The following is a 20,112-nucleotide window of genomic DNA, read 5'->3' on the forward strand; positions in this document are numbered from 1 at the left end:
TGAACCTATGAACATGTTTCACCCTACTGCAGATAAACAAAGATAAAATGTACCGCCCTAATGCAGATACACATCATGTTCCATCCTACTGCAGATAAAAAATGATAACATGTACCACCCTACTGCAGATACACAAGTATACCATCTACCACCCTACTGCAGTTACACCTCATGTGTCACCCTACTGCAGATACACAAGGATAACGTAGCACCCTACTGCAGACACACATCATCTACCACCCTACTGCAGATACACAGGGATAAGATGCACCACCCTACTGCAGATACACAAGGATAACATGTACCACCCTACTGCAGATACAAGAGGATAACATGTACCACCCTACTGCAGATACATGAGGATAACATGTACCACCCTACTGTAGATACACACCATGGGCTACCCTACTGCAGATACACAAGGATAACATGTACCACCCAACTGCAGATACACAAGAATAACATTTACCACCCTACTGCAGATACACAAAGATGATATGTATCACCCTACTGCAGATACATAAGGATAATATATACCACCCTACTGCAGATACACAACGACAACATATACCACCCTACTGCAGATGCACAAGGATAGCATGTAACAGCCTACTGCAGATACAAAAGGATAACATGTACCACCCTACTGCAGACACACATCATGTACCACCCTACTGCAGATACACAGGGATAACATGTACCACCCTACTGCAGATACACAAGGATAACATGTGCCTCCCTACTGCAGATACAAAAGGATAACATATCCCACCCTACTGCAGATACATGAGGATAACATGTACCACCCTACTGTAGATACACACCATGGGCTACCCTACTGCAGATACAAAAGGATAACATGCACCACCTTACTGCAGATACACAAGGATAACATGTATCCCCCTACCACAGATATACAAGGGTAACATGTACCACCCTACTGCAGAAAGACATCATGTACCACCCTACTGCAGATACACAAGGATGTATAGTCTATTTGGCTCAATACCAAGCCAGCTCAGCTTTTATATTGGGAAGTCGGACAGGAAACTAAAAGAAAGGGTTTACGAACACCTTTACTGCATTAAGGTTTACGAACACCTTTACAACGTTAGGGTTTATGAACACCTTTACAGCGTTAGGGTTTAAGAACACCTTTACAGCGTTGGGGTTTATGAACACCTTTACAGCGTTAGGGTTTACGAACACCTTTACAGCGTTAGAACATCAAAGCAGGAAAATGCCCTGGCTGGACATGTGAGTGCTTTCCCATTACACTCTTTTAAATTTAGAGTGATTGACCAGGTTACGAGTGATGGAAGGGGTGGCCCTAGTTCATTATTCCTAGAAAAACTGGAATTAATATGGCAACTTCGTACTAGGGCCTGCTACCTGCCAGGACTGAATGAAGTTTATTCCATATCTTGCATCCTTAAACTAAAGAGTTTAATAAGGTGAATATATACCTTGCTCATTTCAGCCTGTAAGAAAGGTTTCACACTTTTGCTGAAACAGGGTATTTTTAATATTTATCTTAATAGCTAAATATGTATTTATTTACTTAATTATGTATATATATTTATATACATACACACACATGGTTTTCCACATTGTTACCTATACATGAATGTGTCTGCATTTAGAGTTGTTTATGTGAATGTGTACACTCTTACTCCACCTTTCATCATACTCGCTGTGCGTCCTTTACAGGTTGTTTTCTCTGCTCCAGTCTTTATAGGTTTTCAGCTTGATGGTTTTAAATTCAGACAACATGGGTCTAATATAAGTGTTTTATTATATTTTGCATCCTACTTTTTAGAACTTTCATTTTTAACTACTACTGAAAGTTATTTAAGATTTTAATACTTTTTCACACAGTGGAAAATTATACTGTTTTCAGTTTTGCACTTCATTCTTGACTTCTCACTTTTTACTGTCATTGTAACTATTGGTTTTAATGTTTGTATGGTTTTTAAACACTTTTAAAAACACTTTTAGAAGGTTTTTAAAAGTGTTTTCGAACTGATAAGCTGTATTTATATTTACACATATACAAATATATTTACTGCACACATATTTGTTTGACAAGAAGCCGGATTTTTAAAGAAGCATACAATGGGTTAATTGCTATTTCCTGCTTACCTTGGGGGCGGGCTTGTCTTTTGCTTGGAGGAAGTTGACGTGGTTTGAATTTGTATTTACTGTTTGAAACATTCTTGTTACAACTGTCTGATGAAGTCTCACTAAGGGGTGAGACAAAAAGTGCTTTATAGTTACTGTTTTTTATTGTTTTTATCATTTGTTTGAAGCAAAGTCTGAAAAATAAACTTTGCAAACTACTACTGTGTGCGTATCTCAAACCCTCTTGCCTGCATTCCTGTTTTGGTGTAACAGTCTACTGCAGATACACAAGGATAACGTGATTCGGCCTACTGCAGATAGATATCATGTACCACCTTACTGCAGATACACAAGTATAACATGTACCACCCCACTGCAGATACACAAAGATAACATGTACCACCATACTGCAGATACACAAAGATAACATGTACCACCATACTGCAGATACACAAAGATAACATATACCACCCTACTGCAGATACACATCATGCACCATCCTCCTGCAGATACACAATGATAACATGTACCACCCTACTGCAGATACACAATGATAACATGTACCACCGTACTGCAGATACACAAGGATAACATGTACCACCCTACTGCAGAGCCACAAGGATTACGTACTGCAGATACACAACATGTACCACCTTACTGCAGATCCACAAAGATACACAATGATAACATGTACCATCCTACTGCAGATACACAAGGATAATATGTACCACCCTACTGCAGATACACATCATGTAGCACCCTACTGCAGATACACAAGGATAACATGTACCACCCTACTGCAGATACACAAGGGTAACATGTCCCACCCTCCTGCAGATACACATGAATAACATGTACCACGGTACTGCAGAAACACAAGGATAACATGTAACACCCTAGAGCAGATGCACAAGGATAGCATCCACCACCCTACTGCAGATACACAGGGTTGGGAGGGTGGCCTAATGGTTGAGGTGTTTGCCTTACAAACACAAGGTGCAGGGTTTGAGTCTCACAATGGATAATTGGCTAGGCTTAAAATGGCTCACAATGGCAGTTAGCCTAGTACTAATCTATGAACCTATGAACCTATACACATCATGTACCACCCTATTGCAGATACAAAAGGATAACATGTACCACCCTACTGCAGATACACAAGGATAACATGTACCATCCTACAGCAGATACAAAAGGATAAAATTTACCACCCTACTGTAGATACACAAAGATAACATATACCACACTACTGCAGATACAGATCATGTACCACCCTACTGCAAATACACAATGATAACATATACAACCCCACTGCAGATACACAAAGATAACATGTACCATCCTCCTGCAGATACACATCATGTATCCATGTACCACCGTATTGCATATACACAAGGATAACATGTACCACCCTTCTGCAGATACACAAGAATAGCATGTACCACCCTACTGCAGATACACATGGATAACATGTACCGCCCTACTCCAGATACACAAGGATAACATGTATCACTCTACTCCGGATACACAAGGATAACATGTACCACTCTACTGCAGATATACAATTATAACATGTACCTTCCTACTGCAGATACTCAAGGATAACATGTAACACCCTACTGCAGATACACAAGAATAACATGTACCACCATACTGCAAAAACACAAGGATAACATGTAACAGCCTACAGCAGATACACAAGGATAACATGTACCAACCTACTGCAGATACACAAGGATGACATGTACCACCCTACAGCAGATACAAAAGGATAACATTTACCACACTACTGCAGATACACAAAGATAACATATACCACCCTACTGCAGATACAGATCGTGTACCACCCTACTGCAGATACACAGTGATAACATGTACAACCCTACTGCAGATACACAAGGATAACTTGCACCACCCTTCTGCAGATACACATTATGAACGCATGTACTACCGTATTGCATATACGCAAGGATAACATGTACCACCCTTCTGCAGATACACAAGGATAACATGTACAACCCTACTGCAGATACATGTGGATAACATGTACCCCACCTCCTCCAGATACACAAGGATAACATGTACCACCCTACTGCAGATACACAAGGATAACATGTACCACCCTACTGCAGATACAGAAGGATAACATGTACCACCCTACTGCAGATATACAAGGATAACATGTACCACCCTACTGCAGAGCCATATTATGTATCACCCTACTGCAGATACACAAGGATAACATGTACTACCCTACTGCAGATACACAAGGATAACATGTACCACCCTACTGCAGATACACAAGGATAACATGTACCACCCTACTGCAGATACACAAGGATAACATGTACCACCCTACTGCAGATACACAAGGATAACATGTACCACCCTACTGCAGAGCCACATTATGTATCACCCTACTGCAGATACAAAAGGATAACATGCAATACCCTACTGCAGATACACAAGGATGGCATGTACCACCCTACTGCAGATACACAAGGATAACATGTACCACCCTAATGCAGAGCCATATTATGTATCACCCTACTGCAGATACACAAGGATAACATGTACTACCCTACTGCAGATACACAAGGATAACATGTACCACCCTACTGCAGATACACAAGGATAACATGTACCACCCTACTGCAGAGCCATATTATGTATCACCCTACTGCAGATACACAAGGATGACATGTGCCACCCTACTGCAGATACACAAGGATAACATGTACCTCCCTACTGCAGTTACACAAGGATGACATGTACCATCCTACTGCAGATACACGAGGATAACATGTACCACCCTATTGCAGAAACACAAGGATGACATGTACCACCCTACTTCGGATACACAAGGATAGCATGTATCACTCTACTGCATATACACATCATGTACCACCCTACTGCAGATACACAAAGATAACGTGTACCACCTTACTGCAGAGCCACAAAGATAACATGTTAACAAATAGGTTCATAGGTTCATAAGTTCGTACTAGGCTATCAGCTTTAGGGCCGATGCAAGCTTAGCCATAACAATGTACCTGGATATTTCTTCACACAATATTTGCTTCCCTGGACCTCTGTCTAGCAGGGTGACTGACATGATCCCTGGGGTGAATTTCCTATCTCCCATCCATTCTTCAAGGTTCCTTTTGAAGAGGGCCAAAGAGGCACTCTGCTTGACATGTATGTCTGGGGTGTCACTGGGTCAGGAATCTATCCCTCCAGCATGTTTTGTTCATTGTGATGACAAGGTTTATATGCCTGGAGCATGTGGCTCTGAGGGATTGGGATTTCTTTAAGTGTAGCATGTCCAGCAGCTCTGGGTATGACATGGCCTTGTATGTTAAACAGTGATTACCTCTGAGTAGACAATATGTGTCAGAGTGTAGCTGGAGTTTTTTTAGATAGTCAGCATAGGGCATCTGTTTTAGGCCTGTGATTCTTTTAGTGAGGTATTCTTGTGGCTTTTCCAGTTGTTGCAGATGTCTTGAGAGCTACATACCAAATGGGGCATTGTATTCTATAATGGGTCTAATGAGGGATTAGTACAGTGGGACAATGACCTCCTTTTTTCTGGATGAAAAGCCCTTAGTGATGAGGTGTGTCACATAGAAGGATTTCCTGACTGTTCATAGGTTCATAGGTTAATACTAGGCCATCTGCCCTAGGGCATTTATAAGCCTAGCCAGAGTGTGTTTGGCTTTTGCCACCCTTTTAGATTAGTTGACTGTGCCTCTGTATAGTAGGTCACAGAAGGTAGCCCTTTTAAGGTTAGTTTACTGTACCTCTGTCAAGCAGGGACACAGAAGAGATCCCAGGGGTAAACATATGATCTCCCATCCACTCGTCAAAATTTCTCTTGAAGAGGGTCAGTGAGGGGCTCTGCCTAACATGGATTGGGATTTTGTTCCAGAGTGAGGGGAGCCTCTGGTATATGAATCTGTCCCTCCAGCATGTCCTATTTATTTCTGTGCTGGGGTTCAAGTCCCTGGAGTTGTGTAGCTCTAAGGGATTTGGATTTCCTGAGGTGAAGCATGTCCATTATTTCTGGGTTGGACATGGCTTTATATGTCAGACCCAGATCGCCTCTGAGTAGGCAATACGCAACTGAGTAGAGCTGGATTTTCTTTAGCCTAACTGCATAGGACATCTGTTTGAGTTCCTTGATCCTCTTGGTGAGGTACTTTTGGGGTCTTTCCAGTTGCTGCAGGAGTCAGGTAAGGTACATCCCAAATGGGGCATTGTATTAAATTATGGGCCTGATAAGTGATGAGTAGAGGGGCACAATGACCTCTCTTGATCTAGATGTGAACCCTTTTGTGATAAGGTGGGCTATATAGAAGGTCTTTCTAACCACTTTGGCAACGTGATTGTCAAAGGAGAGATTGCCATCTACTTGGGTCCCCAAGTCCCTAATTACTTCTTCCGTACTTAATGGATTACCACCTATGTGGCAATTTGTGGGCACTTTGTTTTTCCCAAAGGGGATGACTATGCACTTTTTGGCATTTAGCTTTAAGCCATGGCTCTGGCACCAGCTATCTGTCTCTGTGAGACCCTTTTGGAGGATGCTTGTGTCAGCCAGAGAGTCGATTATGGCACCCAGTTTGCAGTCATCTGCGAACTTGGTCAGCCATATCCACCTGTGCTAGCCTGTACCTTGGAGAAATATATACCGAACAAGAGAGGTCCCAGGACTGAGCCTTGTGGGACACCACTTGTAACTGGTTTAGAGTCTGACATGGCACCTGCTATTCTGACCATGTGGGTTCTATCCTTGAGCCAGTTTGCAACCCATCTTGTGACATAGGGGTTGATATTTAAGCTGGTGAGCTTATTTATGATGCCCAAGTGGGGTATTGTGTCAAAGGCATTTGTGAGGTCCAGGTAGGCTGTGTGGACTACCTTCCCTTCATCTATGGCTTTGGTAACTGTTTCAAAGAAGTTGACCAGGTTCAAGAGGCAAGATCTGCCCTTAACAAAGCCGAATTGGGTAGGATCCAGTGTCTGGAGGTTCCCAATGTCTTTGTTTATGATTTCCATGATGATACGCTCCATAGCTTTGCAGACCAGGCTAGTCAGGCTTATAGGGCGATACTTTCTGGGGTCCATTGTGGCACCACCTTTGTGGAGTGGGACCACTGTTGCTGTATGCTATTCCTTGGGTACATATCCTGTAGTAAGGCTGAGATTGAACAGTGACTTTATATGAGGGTTTAGTTCTTCTTGGAGCTCATGTAAGACGCAGCCTGGGACACCGTCTGGTCCCATTGATGCTGTGTTTTTTGCTTTGGAGAGGGCAGCTCTCACCTGTGCATCTGTGATCTCAGGAAGGCTACACTCTGTTGGGATAGACGTTTGCTCTTTTGGGAGTTTGCACTGAACCTTTCTGCCAGGATGTTGGCAATGTCTGTGGGTTCAGTGTATTTTTTGTCATTTTGCACTAACTCAGAGCATATCTGGGAGTTGCCTCCCAGGTTCCTGACATAACTAAAGAAGGCCTTGTGATTATCTTTAGTGTCTTGTGCAATTTTTCTTTCGAAGCTGGCCTTAGATGATTTTATGAGGGATCATAGTTTCTTGCTAGTACTGATCAGAAATGTCTTCCCTTTTTGGGATTTTGCTCTATCATGTAGTAGCTTTCTCCTTCTGTTGTATAGTTTATTTATGGCCGGGGTCCACCAGACAGGTCTCCTGCCTTTGGAGGAGTTAGTCTTGGTTTTATTTGGGATAGCATGCTCCATGCATTCCTGTAGGTGTCCATAGAATGTTTTTGTAAAGGATTCTGCATTTTAGGCCATATTTTTCACTGGCCCGGGGGCTTTGAAGGATTCCACCTCAGTTTTGAGAAGTGTGAAGTTTGCTTTTAAGAAGTTCTTCACCATGGTTTCCTTGGCTCGGAGTGGGGATGGAATATGGATATCCAGTGAGATTAGTTTATGGTCTGATCTTACCAGTGAGGGGTATACCTCTGCTGTGGAACATAGACACCCCATGTTGGTGATGACCAGATCCAATATGTTTTCCCCTCTTGTGGGAGTGGTGACCAGTTCTTCCATAGCATTTGAGTTTATAAATTCTAGGAACCGTTGGGCGAGGGTGTTTGGGCTTGAGTAGTTTTCCCAATCAATGTTTGGGTAGTTGAAATCATCCAATATAATGGTGTTTGGAGAGACCTTCATATTCTCCAGTGTTCTCAGGAAAGCTAAGTGGGGTTTCTGTGTTTGGGAGGGTGGCATGTAGCAGGCTACAAACTGAAAGGCAATTTTGCCCACTGTTAGTTGCACATGGATGGTCTCCGATGCTTCGTGCAGTGCCACTAACCTGGAGGTGTGGGTATCTTTGATAAATATGGATACTCCCCCTCCTTTTGTGGTTCGGTCCAAGTTTTGTGGCCAAAAAGCATGGTATGAAGTATAACCTGTTAGTGCTGGGGTGCTCTCGGGAGCCTTGAACCAGGTTTTTGTTACTGCACAGATATCGATATTCTCCATACTGAGGAGAGTTTTGAGTGCGTGCATCTTAAGGTTTAGACTTCTGGCATTGAGCAGCATTACCCTTAGTTTTTTTTTTCTTTGTGTTGTCTATGGAGGTGGGTTTGTCTTTTGAGCCTTGCCTAAAAAAGGCACTATGGGGGAGGCAAGAGTCTTTGCCAGTATTCGAAAACTCAGGGGTGACAGGTGCAAGCCATCCCTAGTGAAGCAACGTGGCTTGTCGAGCATGTCATCCCAGGCTGACAGACACTGGCTTCCCTTTGAATGATACCAATACTTTAGCCAATTGTTAAAATTGATCATTTTGTCTTTATACTGTGGCATCATTCTTGGTGAGGGCAAGATGCTACTCAAGGTCAGGGTCATAACGGCCTGGGCTACATGATCAGAGAGCTCCTCTATGTCTCTTTTCATGTAGTGCAGGGAGGTACATCTCAGGTCATTCACACCAGCATGGACAATGACGGAGTCATATTTGTACTTGCTTTGGAGTGATCTGAGTGCTTGTGTTATGTGGCGGATCCTGGCACCCGACAGGCAGCTTGCAGTGACCTTCTCCTTGTTCAGTCTGGTGAGTGGGACGTCAGTGTGTCTGACAATAGAGACACCTATTACAAGTGTATTAGGTGTGTTGTTTAGCCTTAAGGGCTGTGACTGTGTGGCACACTGACTTTGTGAGCTATGTGCTACGTGGGTATTGTTTCGTGGTAGGGGTTGCTTGGATGTCTGCTTTGGAGGTCTCTACTGCTTAGGCAGATTTTTATTTAGTGCCTCCGAGTATGTTTTTTATGTATTTATGTGTTTGGTTTGCTGATGCGATAGGTCTATGTGAGACTGGATTTGTGGTGTGTGTGGTTACCTTCTCCTCCTGACTGGCTGTGCCAGTACTGGGTTGAGAGAGCTCAGCCTCCAGTTTGGCTATATAGTTGCATCTCTCACATATATTTGAGCTTGTTGGGAGGAGGAGAGGGTGGTCTGTATACATAAGGCAGTTGTAACATTGCCTCAAGATTCCCAGATTCACCAGCTGGTCTGGAGAGTAAACTCGAAACTGACCTTTGGACATGCCTGAATAATATAGGGAACTACTTATTGACTGATCAGAAAGAACACAATAGGGAGCAAGTACTAAAAGGAGTATAAGAGGGTGTAGTGCTTAAGTTTATTAGTGTTTACCTATGAGATTACTTATACGAGCAAGTGCAGGGCTTTAGAATGAAATTAGAGTGCTTATTTTGAGATTCAGAGCAGTTCTAAGGGAAAAAGTGAAGAGCAGACTTTGTGGAGCCGGGAATACTTTAAACCTGTTTAAGCGGCGCTGCCCGATGCTGCTCTGTGCGCAAGACCACGCAAAAAAGAGAGTTGCAGGGTTTTAAGAGAGAGAGAGAGATCAAACAGTTTGGAATTTACCCATAATGGCCAATAAAACTACAGTTTCTAGGCAGTAACCACTCCTACAGGGACAGGCAGGCTGCTTAGTGTTAACCACTGCCATTGGTGAACACAGAGACTTCCCTTTAGCCCAAGTAAGCACTGGCCTCCAAGACACTTACAAACAGTTCAGAACAGCAACTCTGTAACTGAACTTTCTTTTAAATTATACAAAGCGGGAAAATAGCAAGATTTTTTTTGTTTTTTTTGTTTTTGTTTAAGGATAGCAGAGACACACAAGTAGCAAACTAGTCAGAACAGTGCAATAAATGACCCCAACACGTGTGTGCTAGGTCAGAGGCAAGTAAAATGCAATTTTAGGAAAAAACTATTTTAAATTAAGTGCAACACAAAAAATGCAATGAACAGGCTCTAGGTATGTTCTAAATAGTGTTTCTAACACAGACATCAACTTTTGCAATCAAGAAAATGCCGAAAAGTAGGTGGCAATGCAGTTTTTCTAAGAAATAAATCAGAAGAAAATACTTAAAATCTCAAAAGTGGCTCCTTTCTTCTCTCAACGTTTTCTCCTCTTGGTAGGTGCGGCATGTGGTTATCAAAGGTGAGACCACTGTCCATCTGTGTCCCTAAGTCTCTTATCACACTTTCGGTGTTTAGTGTACTGCCACCTATGTGGTTATTCATGGGTACATGTTTTTTCCCAAAGAGGGTAACTATACATTTTTTTTGCATTGAGCTTGAGCCCATGGCTCTGGCACCAAGCATCTGCTTCTGTAAGGCCCCTTTGAACAATGTCCACATCATTTGGGGATTCAGTAATGGCTCCCAGTTTGCAGTCATCTGCGAACTTTGTTAGTCAGAGTCCTTTAGTGTTGGCCTGTACTTCAGAGAAGTAGATGCCAAACAAGAACAGTCCCAGGTCTGAACCCTGAGGTACTCCACTTGTCACTTGTCTGGAGCTGAATTTGGAGTCAGCTACTTTTACAGTATGGGTTCTGTCAATAAGGCAGTTGGCAACCCACTGAGTGATGTAGGGATTAATAGGTTCATAGGTTTATACTAGGCTATCTGCCCCAAGGCATTTATAAGCCTAGCCCGAATTTTTGTGGCTTACGCCACCCCTTATATGAAAAAATACTGTACCCATTAGTTTGTTGTGCCTCTATCCAGCAGTGACACAGAGATGATTCCCAGGGTAAACCTACAGTCTCCCATCCACAGGTCAAGATTTCTCTTGAACAGAGCCAGCGAGGTGCTCTGCCTCACATGGACCGGGACTCTATTCCACAGCATAGGGAGTCTCTGAGTGATAAATCTATCCCTCCAGCACGTCCTATTTATATCCGTGCTAAGGTTTAAGTCACTTGCTCTAGTGGTTTTGGTGGATTTGGATTTTTTGAGGTGGAGCATGTCCATTAATTCTGGGTTGGACATGGCCTTGTATGTCAGGCACATGTCACCTCTGAGCAGATGGTATGCGACTGAATAGAGCTGGAGTTTCTTCAATCTGGCAGCATATGACAGATTTTGGAGTCCCTTTATCCTTTTGGTGAGAAACTTTTGAGGTCTCTCCAATTGCTGCAGATGTCGGACGAGATATATCCCGAATGGGGCATTGTACTCGATCATTGGTCTGATAAGTGAAGAGTACAGGGGAACAATGACCTCACTAGATCTGGATGTGAATCCCTTCATGATCAGGTGGGCAATGTAGAAGGTCTTTCTGCCCAGCTTAGTAAGTTTATCTATGATTCTAGAGTGGGGGATGGTGTCAAATGCCTTGACAAGGTCCAGATAGACTGTGTGGAACATCTTACCCTCGTCCACAGCTCTGAAGACTGATTCAAAGAATCTAGGCAGATGTTTCAGAATGAGAAGGCAGAGCTCTTCAGGCACCTTGATTTAGATTTCTGCCATTTCTGCTGTTCAGTTTGAATCTGCATTTCCCTTAAGCATTTCTTTTAATTATTAATTAAATTCTTTTTATTTACTAGGCTTATATAGGCCCTAGGGCCAATAGCCTAGTACCTACCTCTGAACCTATGAACCTAGTAGTTAGACTTGGTCAGTATCCCTTTTTCAGCTGAGATCTTGTTACATAACGAAATAAGGAAATGATTACAAACATTTGGATGCTTGGAGGAAGACATTGTTAATCTCTGCTATCTATGCTCAAATATATTCTTAACATGTATAACACTGTTTTCTTATTTGGTACTGTTTTTTGTCTCCTTGGACCTGCATTGGTGTTTGGAGCTTTTCTCCACAGGCCTATCTGCACTCAATTGTATTCTTTATATGTATATTATTATGTTTCCTTATATGTTAGTCAGAAAATCCTTCTATGTGGCACACCTCATCACAAAAGGGTTCTCATCTAGGAAAAAAGTGGTCATTGTTCCCCTCTATTCGACACTCATTAGACCCATTATAGAGTACAATGACCCTTTTGGAATGTACCTCACAAGACATCTGCAGCAGCTGGAAAGGCTACAGAAGTACCTCACAAAGAGGTTTACTGGCCTCAGATGCCCTACACTGACCATCTCAAAAAACTCCAGCTTTATTCTGTAGTATATCGCCTGCTCTGAGATGATCTCTGCCTAACATATTAAGCTATGTCAAACCCAGAGCTGTTGGATATGCTACACCTAAAGAAATCCCAATCCTCGAGCTACATGCTCTAGGGACCTAAACCTTGTCACCACAATAAACAGGAGATGCTGGAGGGATAGATTCCTGTCCCAGATACTTCCCATACTCTAGAACAAGCTACCCATCGATGTCAAACAAAGTTCCTCATTAGCACTCTTCAAGAAAAATCTTGATAAGTGGATGGGAAATAGGAAGTACACCCCGGGGATCACTTCTGTGGCTCTGCTCGACAGGGGTACAGGAAAATAACTTTCTTGGGTGGCATAAGCCAGGAAACCTTGTTGACTAGGCTTACTTAGGCCCTTGGGCCGATAGCCTACTACCTACCTATGCACCTATAAGGGGAAAAAGCATACTTCTATTGAGTATTACAGGATCAGGTCCCCATTTTTTCATGTACCTGTTAAATTGTTTTAACATATTTAGTGGATTGCTCCAAGAGGGGCAATTCCGCCACAGTCCAGCAAGAGGTAATTCCATGCAATTGAAATCTGATGGGTTAAGTGTATCAATGAAAGTGTGTAACTCATATTTATGTCTCTTTTTATATGTGGAACATTTGATAGCAGAACATTTTGACAGGATCATTGAAATGACAGTGAAAGAGATCAGGGTATCATCGGTCCCTAGAGTGTTACTGAGTCTATTTATCATGTCCAGATACTGGGATATTCAACTCTGCTAATGTCAGATAACTGTGCTTTGTCTAGATGATGATATCCCTACCTTTTACAACAGGATTGCACTCCCCTAAATACTAAATATGTACTTAGATACAGTACCTGTGTTGTGTTGCTCACTGCAAGTGCACCAAAAAAATCAATATTATAACCCCTGCAGGTCACATGCTGATATGTGCACTACTGCAACCTAATGCAAGACACACAGGAAACAAAGGGAATTTATGTATACACTAAAACCTACACATAAATATAAGATACTATGACATGTCTATGCAAAATTAATAAAGAAAAATTAGTCAATAGTTAGAAGTAGACCATTTATCACACTGGCAATGTCTTGGGGTCTTGGGCATTACAATTCACATTACAATGGTGACTTATAAAATGAAATAAGTCATTGGCAGTTGTCTGAGAAAGAAATAGGGTATGATTCAGAAACACAGCAGCTTCTCTCTCTCTATCTCTGTAGAGAAGAACCTGTTCCACCCTTACAGAGTAACTTCTACCAGAGAAAGAGGTTTGTCAGTATAAACATGTACACAGTGTAAGATGAGAGAGGTTGATGTAATGCCGTATACTGTTAATGCATTTACATATGCCCTCATGACACATTATATGGAAGTGTTAAATGATTAAAAACATGAGAGGTCTGTGATAATCTCTAAATGCACTGACAAATAAGACTGCAGTGACATCAGGTAGGTAATTCCTATTTAAAATACATTAACAGAAATGTAGAAAGTTTATTAACGTATTAACATGTTAACTGTTTTGTTGTCCCATCTTACACCTCCAGCAAGGTTCCTTAAAAAGGAAGAGAATAATAAGCCAAATGACCAAGATGGTGACATCACCAGCCAGGAATCCTCAGCGCACTCATCATCAGCCCGAAGAAATGACAGCGTAGTGACCTTTGAGTCTCCAAAAAACAAAAATAGCAGCATTACAACTGTGTCTCAGTCTGTACCTAAAGCCAGTGTAAGCCAAAAAGTGAATGTTTCTCCTGAGATACCTGTTCCTCAAAAGCACAAAACAGAAAATATGCCGAACAGGTAAGAGTAAGAGAACTCAGCGAATGTTGAATTAACGCTCGTTTTGTTATTTGGCTGATTGTCATTAAGCCTGCTATCATGATCGCATCTGCCTTGCTCATGTGTTTAAAAAGAGTATGTATGATGTAGGAATCTCATGATCTTATGAAAATTAATAAAAAAAAAGTTTAATTAAAAAAAGAAAAACATGTTACAATAGTGGGGTGTATGTACCACGGACCCTTTGAACTTCCTAATCTAATCTCCTGTAAAAGTTGTAAACTTCAGTATCTCCTAGGCTGTAAGTGTATCTAAAAAATCAACAGAGATACGTGGTACCTACAGTTTATACAGAATTGTCTGAGTCAGGCACGTGGTACCTACGGTTTATACAGGATTGTCTGAGTCAGGCATGTGGTACCTACGGTTTATACAGGACTGTCTGAGTCAGGCATGTGGTACCTACGGTTTATACAGGACTGTCTGAGTCAGGCATGTGGTACCTACGGTTTATACAGGACTGTCTGAGTCAGGCATGTGGTATCTATGGTTTATACAGGACTGTCTGAGTCAGGCATGTGGTACCTATGGTTTATACAGGATTGTCTGAGTCAGGCACGTGGTACCTACAGTTTATACAGGATTGTCTAAGTCAGGCATGTGGTACCTACAGTTTATACAGGATTGTCTGAGTCAGGCATGTGGTACCTATGGTTTATACAGGACTGTCTGAGTCAGGCTGTTTTCTGAAAACAGAAAAGTCAGAGAAAGAATACTGCACTAAATTACCTGTAAAGTAATTTCACCTTTCCTTTAGCTGTGGTAAAGATCAAATGCAAAAGTGAGGGTACATATCTGACACAACTGGTGTCAGAACCATGGCCTTAAGCTCACTGCCAGAAAATGTGTTATCATCCCCTTTGGGAAAAAACTGGTTCCTATGAATTACCACATTGATGGTAGTCCACTGAACACAGAAGGTGTTATAAGAGATCTGGGAACACAGGCTGATAGCAACCTCTCTTTTGACCACCACATTGCCACTGTGGTCAGACTGTCCTTCTATGTGGCACATTTCATTGCTAAGGGTTTTGCATCCAGGAAGAAAGAGGTCACTGTCTTCCTCTACTATCCTCATTAGGCCAATCATCGAGTACAGTGCCCCATTTGGCATGTATCTCACTAGACACCTGCAACAACTGTAGAGGCCACAAAAGTACCTCTCAAAGAGGATCCTTGGCCTTAAACACTTGTCCTATATGAAAAGACTCAAAAGACTCCAACTATTCTCTGTCTCATATCGCCTACTTAGAGGTGATCTCTGCTTGACTTGCAAAGCCATGTCTGACCCAGCTCTGTTAGAAATGTTACATATAAAGAAATCCCACTCCCCCCACACCACATGCTCCAGAGACCGCAACTTCATTACCACAATCAACAGAACATGCTGGAGGGACAGGTTCATAACCCAGAGACTGCCTATGCTCTGCAATACACTTTCCATACATGTTCAAGAAAGCACCTCACTGGCCCTCTTCAAGAGAAATCTTGATGAGTGGATGGGAAATAGAAAATTCACCCTGGGGATAACTCCAGTGGCTTTACTCGACAGAGGCACTGGGAACTAAGGTCGGGTGGCACGATGCCAGGGTAATCCTATGTGCTAGACTTGTAAAGGCTACAGGGCCATTAGGCTAGTGCACACCTATGAATCTTTGAACATCCATGCAATCACTGAAGTGTTCTGAATAAAACCAAGTAAGGAAGAACATCTCCTTTTGGAAGGGTCACTCTAACAGTAAATCATAATTCCTAGTTTTATTTATCTTATGTGTTTTTCATACCTGGCCATAGTTCTCGTCAGGTGTGCCTTTATCAATATGAAGAGCAGTTCTGAGTGTATGTCAGTACTGCTTGGAACCTTTCAAGGCAGGGCTCACGTACACACTCAGTTCTCTTAAGAGTTGAAACCTTTCAAGGCAGGGCTCACGTACACACGCAGTTCTCTTAAGAGTTGAAACCTTTCAAGGCAGGGCTCACGTACACACGCAGTTCTCTTAAGAGTTGAAACCTTTCAAGGCAGGGCTCACGTGCACACGCAGTTCTCTTAAGAGTTGAAACCTTTCAAGGCAGGGCTCACGCGCACACGCAGTTCTCTTAAGAGCTTCTTCTTGCCAATTGAGATGCTTCACTTCCTACATCAGCACCATGGCAATTTTATCTGAGTAATGGATCGTGATAATTGACTATTTCCTGATTTTCTTCAGAGATCTCCAATGAAATATATTGACTAAGAGTGTGCCTGTGTAAAACAAGGAAAGATAGAATTAATAGTAGTGTCCATATTTTATCTTTTATTTCTTTTAAAAAGAAACAGAGACCAAGTAGGCTGAAACAAAATGAGAAAAGGGTTGAGGTGGTCAAGCTCAGCAAAAGTATTTCTTCAAGGAAGCAGCAGCATACCTGAGAAACAAATCTGCCAATTCTGCCTATGATTCTGACAGCACTAATATTCAAATGATTTCCACAGAGAAATGCAGCTGTATTCTAAAGTGCTTAAATTCCCTGCAGTAGATGTGGTGCTGACAAAGACCTCAGCAGCATCTTCACTGGTATGTGCACTAGTATCTCCGGTGATCATGTCACATCCACGGGTTTATCCCTACCTTTCAACCTCCTAGCAGAAGAAATCTGGACAAAACCAAAAATAATGGGGGACAAGGGCACAAAAATAGGGACAGGTTTAAATATTGCTCTTATAAACTTAGAAAGTTGCTAGAATAACTGGGTTTTGTAATAGCATGTATGGGGGTATGAAGTCTAAAACTAAACGTCATTAATTATGACGTCAATCCTCAGTGATTTCTGAAGAACAGACCTAAAGTATGGATATTCTCAAAAAATCTGGATAGATGACAGATATGTCCAGAGCTTCGGTGGTGGTTGAATCTAATACTTGAGGAGTGTTTACTTAATCTGTGTCCATATCAGCTGCATATAATGCACTTCCTGTTTTAATGCAGCTGTATATAATGGACTTCCTGTTTCAGCACCTGCCATCTAATGCTGTCCTTGTTATAATGCAGCCTTCCATTGACTGTAATATCTTTGCTAAAGAGGATATCAGTATAGTGATGGAAAATGCATTAAAACAGTAGGTAACTATGTCACTATTTTTGTTAAACTCACATCATATTTTGCATGGAATATGGACTTTTGCAGGTAGCTGAGAAGGTTCAAAGGGTCAGAATGGATGGAACAAGAGGATCTTCATCTCACTCATCTAGTAAACAAGAGTAACTGTCTATGTTGCAAATACACATTCCTTCCTCACAGCATTCAGATAAGAATTCTTTCTCTCAGTCGTCAAGCTGTCAACAGAAGATATTTCTTTTTGAAAGCTATCACTCTTCTGAGAAGACGTCTGCAGAGGTGATGAGACTCACAGATACAAAATGGACAGTTTATCATGTTACTACACTTTTAGTCATGTTTTAAAAGTAAACATTTTGCTGGGTGAACCCAAGAATATTTCAACTTATTGCTATAAATATTAGGGTACGTTGTTGGCTCCAGGAATCTGCAAGAGATGTGTTTTTCAACTTGGCTTTTTGTCTTCTTTTTTCAGTTCCCACTCCCTCACCTCCTATTGGTCTTATACATTCTTCATATTACTTATTCATTTCACTCCTTAGATGTTAGGTGGTATATCCATAAACCTGTGATACTTCAGGAACTGATTTATTTTTTAGGCCATTTCCATGCTCATAACTTCTGTCACACCCAGCACTGTAATGTGCGTAATGACAGTGTGTTATGGTCTTCGGTCAGTTAAAGTGATTATCTATCCATATGTTGTTCAGTAGCTCTCCCAGTGGATTTCAAGATATAAATGTAGGGTTTAAGTGTGAAATATCACTAGAACAGTGCACACCACTGGGTTTCACTTTTGAGATCCTTTCACTTTAATATCTGAATGACTACTGTTTCATAATGGTTAAGGTCTTCACTTCATAGATACAAGGTACAGGGTTTAGTTTTGACTTCAGGTTATTAGCTAGGCTTAAAGTCGCCATTTAAGTCAGTTAGCTTAGTATTCACCTATGAACCTTTAAATAGGTTCATAGGTTTGTACTAGGCTATCTGCCCTAGGGCATTTATAAGCCTAGCCAGTGTGTGTGTGGCTTTCCCCACCCCTTGGGATGAGAATACTACGCCCATTTAGGGTTTAGTTTACTGTGCCTCTGTCTAGTAGTGACACAGAGATGACCCCCGGGGTAAACCTATGATCTCCCATCCACTAGTCAAGATTTCTCTTGAAGAGATTTAGTGAGGGGCTCTGCCTAACATGGACTGGGATTCTGTTCCAGAGTGTAGGGAGCCCCTGGGTTATGAATCTGTCCCACCAGCACGTCCGATTTATTTCTGTGTTGAGGTTCAAATCTCTTGCTCTCGTGGCTCTGATGGATTTGGATTTTCTGAGGTGGAGCATGTCCATTAATTCCGGATTGGACATGGCCTTGTACGTCAGGCATAGATCACCTCTGAGTAGGCGGTATGCGACTGAATAGAACTGGAGTTTCTTCAGCCGGGCAGCATATGACATATGTTTGAGACCATTTATCCTCTTGGTGAGGAACTTTTGGGGTCTTTCCAACTGCTGCAGGTGTCGGGTGAGATACATCCCAAATGGGGCATTGTACTCAATCATTGGCCTGATAAGAGAAGAGTACAGGGGCACAATGACCTCTCTTGATCTAGATATGAATCTCTTCATGATAAGGTGGGCAATATAGAAGGTCTTCCTAACCACCTTGGCAATGTGAGTGTCAAATGATAGGTTACTGTCAACTTGGGTCCCTAGGTCCCTGATTACCTCTTCCATACTTAATGGATTACCACCTATGTGGTAATTTGTGGATACCTTGTTTTTCCCAAAGGGTATGACTATACATTTTTTGGCGTTCAGTTTAAGGCCATGGCTCTGGCACCAATTATCCGTTTCTATGAGGCCTCTCTGAAGGATGCTTGTGTCTGCTGGAGTATCAACTATGGGGCCCACTTTGCAGTTTAAATAGATGATTCTCAGCTCTATGGCCTCTACATCTAAAAAAGGATGAAAGAATATGTCCCTGTTAGACAGGATTTATATAATTTCAGTTTGCTTGCAGTTTATTTGGACATCCAAGGTTTCTAGTGTAGCTTGGAATTCATTTAGGATTTATGCACTTCTCACAAGGCTGATCTTCTGTCAATCAACAGATAGAGTGGAAAAGGTGTTTTTGGTGTCCCCTGTCTAAAGTTTGTATGATCTATTTGTGTCCTTTGTATCATTCCGGGGTTTTGTTGGGTACTCCGTGTAATGTTTCTATGATCTGTTTGTATCCTTTGTATCCTTCTGGGGTTTTGTTGGGTGCTCTGTGTAATGTTTGTATGATCTGTTTGTATCCTTTGTATCCTTCGGGGGTTTTGTTGGGTGCTCTGTGTAATGTTTGTATGATCTGTTTGTATCCTATAAGTCCTTCGAGGGTTTTGTTGGGTGCTCTGTGTAATGTTTGTATGATCTGTTTGTATCCTTTGTATCCTTTGGGGGTTTTGTTGGGTGCTCTGTGTAATGTTTGTATGATCTGTTTGTATCCGTTGTATCCTTCGGGGGTTTTGTTGGGTGCTCTGTGTAATGTTTGTATGATCTGTTTGTATCCTTTGTATCCTTCTGGGGTT

At 41.9% G+C, this 20,112-nt stretch overlaps 1 protein-coding gene across 1 annotated transcript in view; it reads left to right on the forward strand.

Moving 5' to 3' along the window:
- Nucleotides 1-20,112, forward strand: part of TMC3 (transmembrane channel like 3) — a 1,325,854-nt gene that overhangs the window by 1,248,188 nt on the left and 57,554 nt on the right. The window contains exon 21 of the mRNA XM_044067925.1: nucleotides 14,157-14,412. Within this exon, the coding sequence (XP_043923860.1) occupies nucleotides 14,157-14,412 (256 nt within the window). The remainder of the gene's footprint in view (nucleotides 1-14,156; nucleotides 14,413-20,112) is intronic.

This window comes from Protopterus annectens, chromosome 3.part1 (assembly GCF_019279795.1).
Source record: "Protopterus annectens isolate FY-2018-M chromosome 3.part1, PAN1.0, whole genome shotgun sequence".
Classification (NCBI taxonomy): Eukaryota; Metazoa; Chordata; order Ceratodontiformes; family Protopteridae; genus Protopterus; species Protopterus annectens.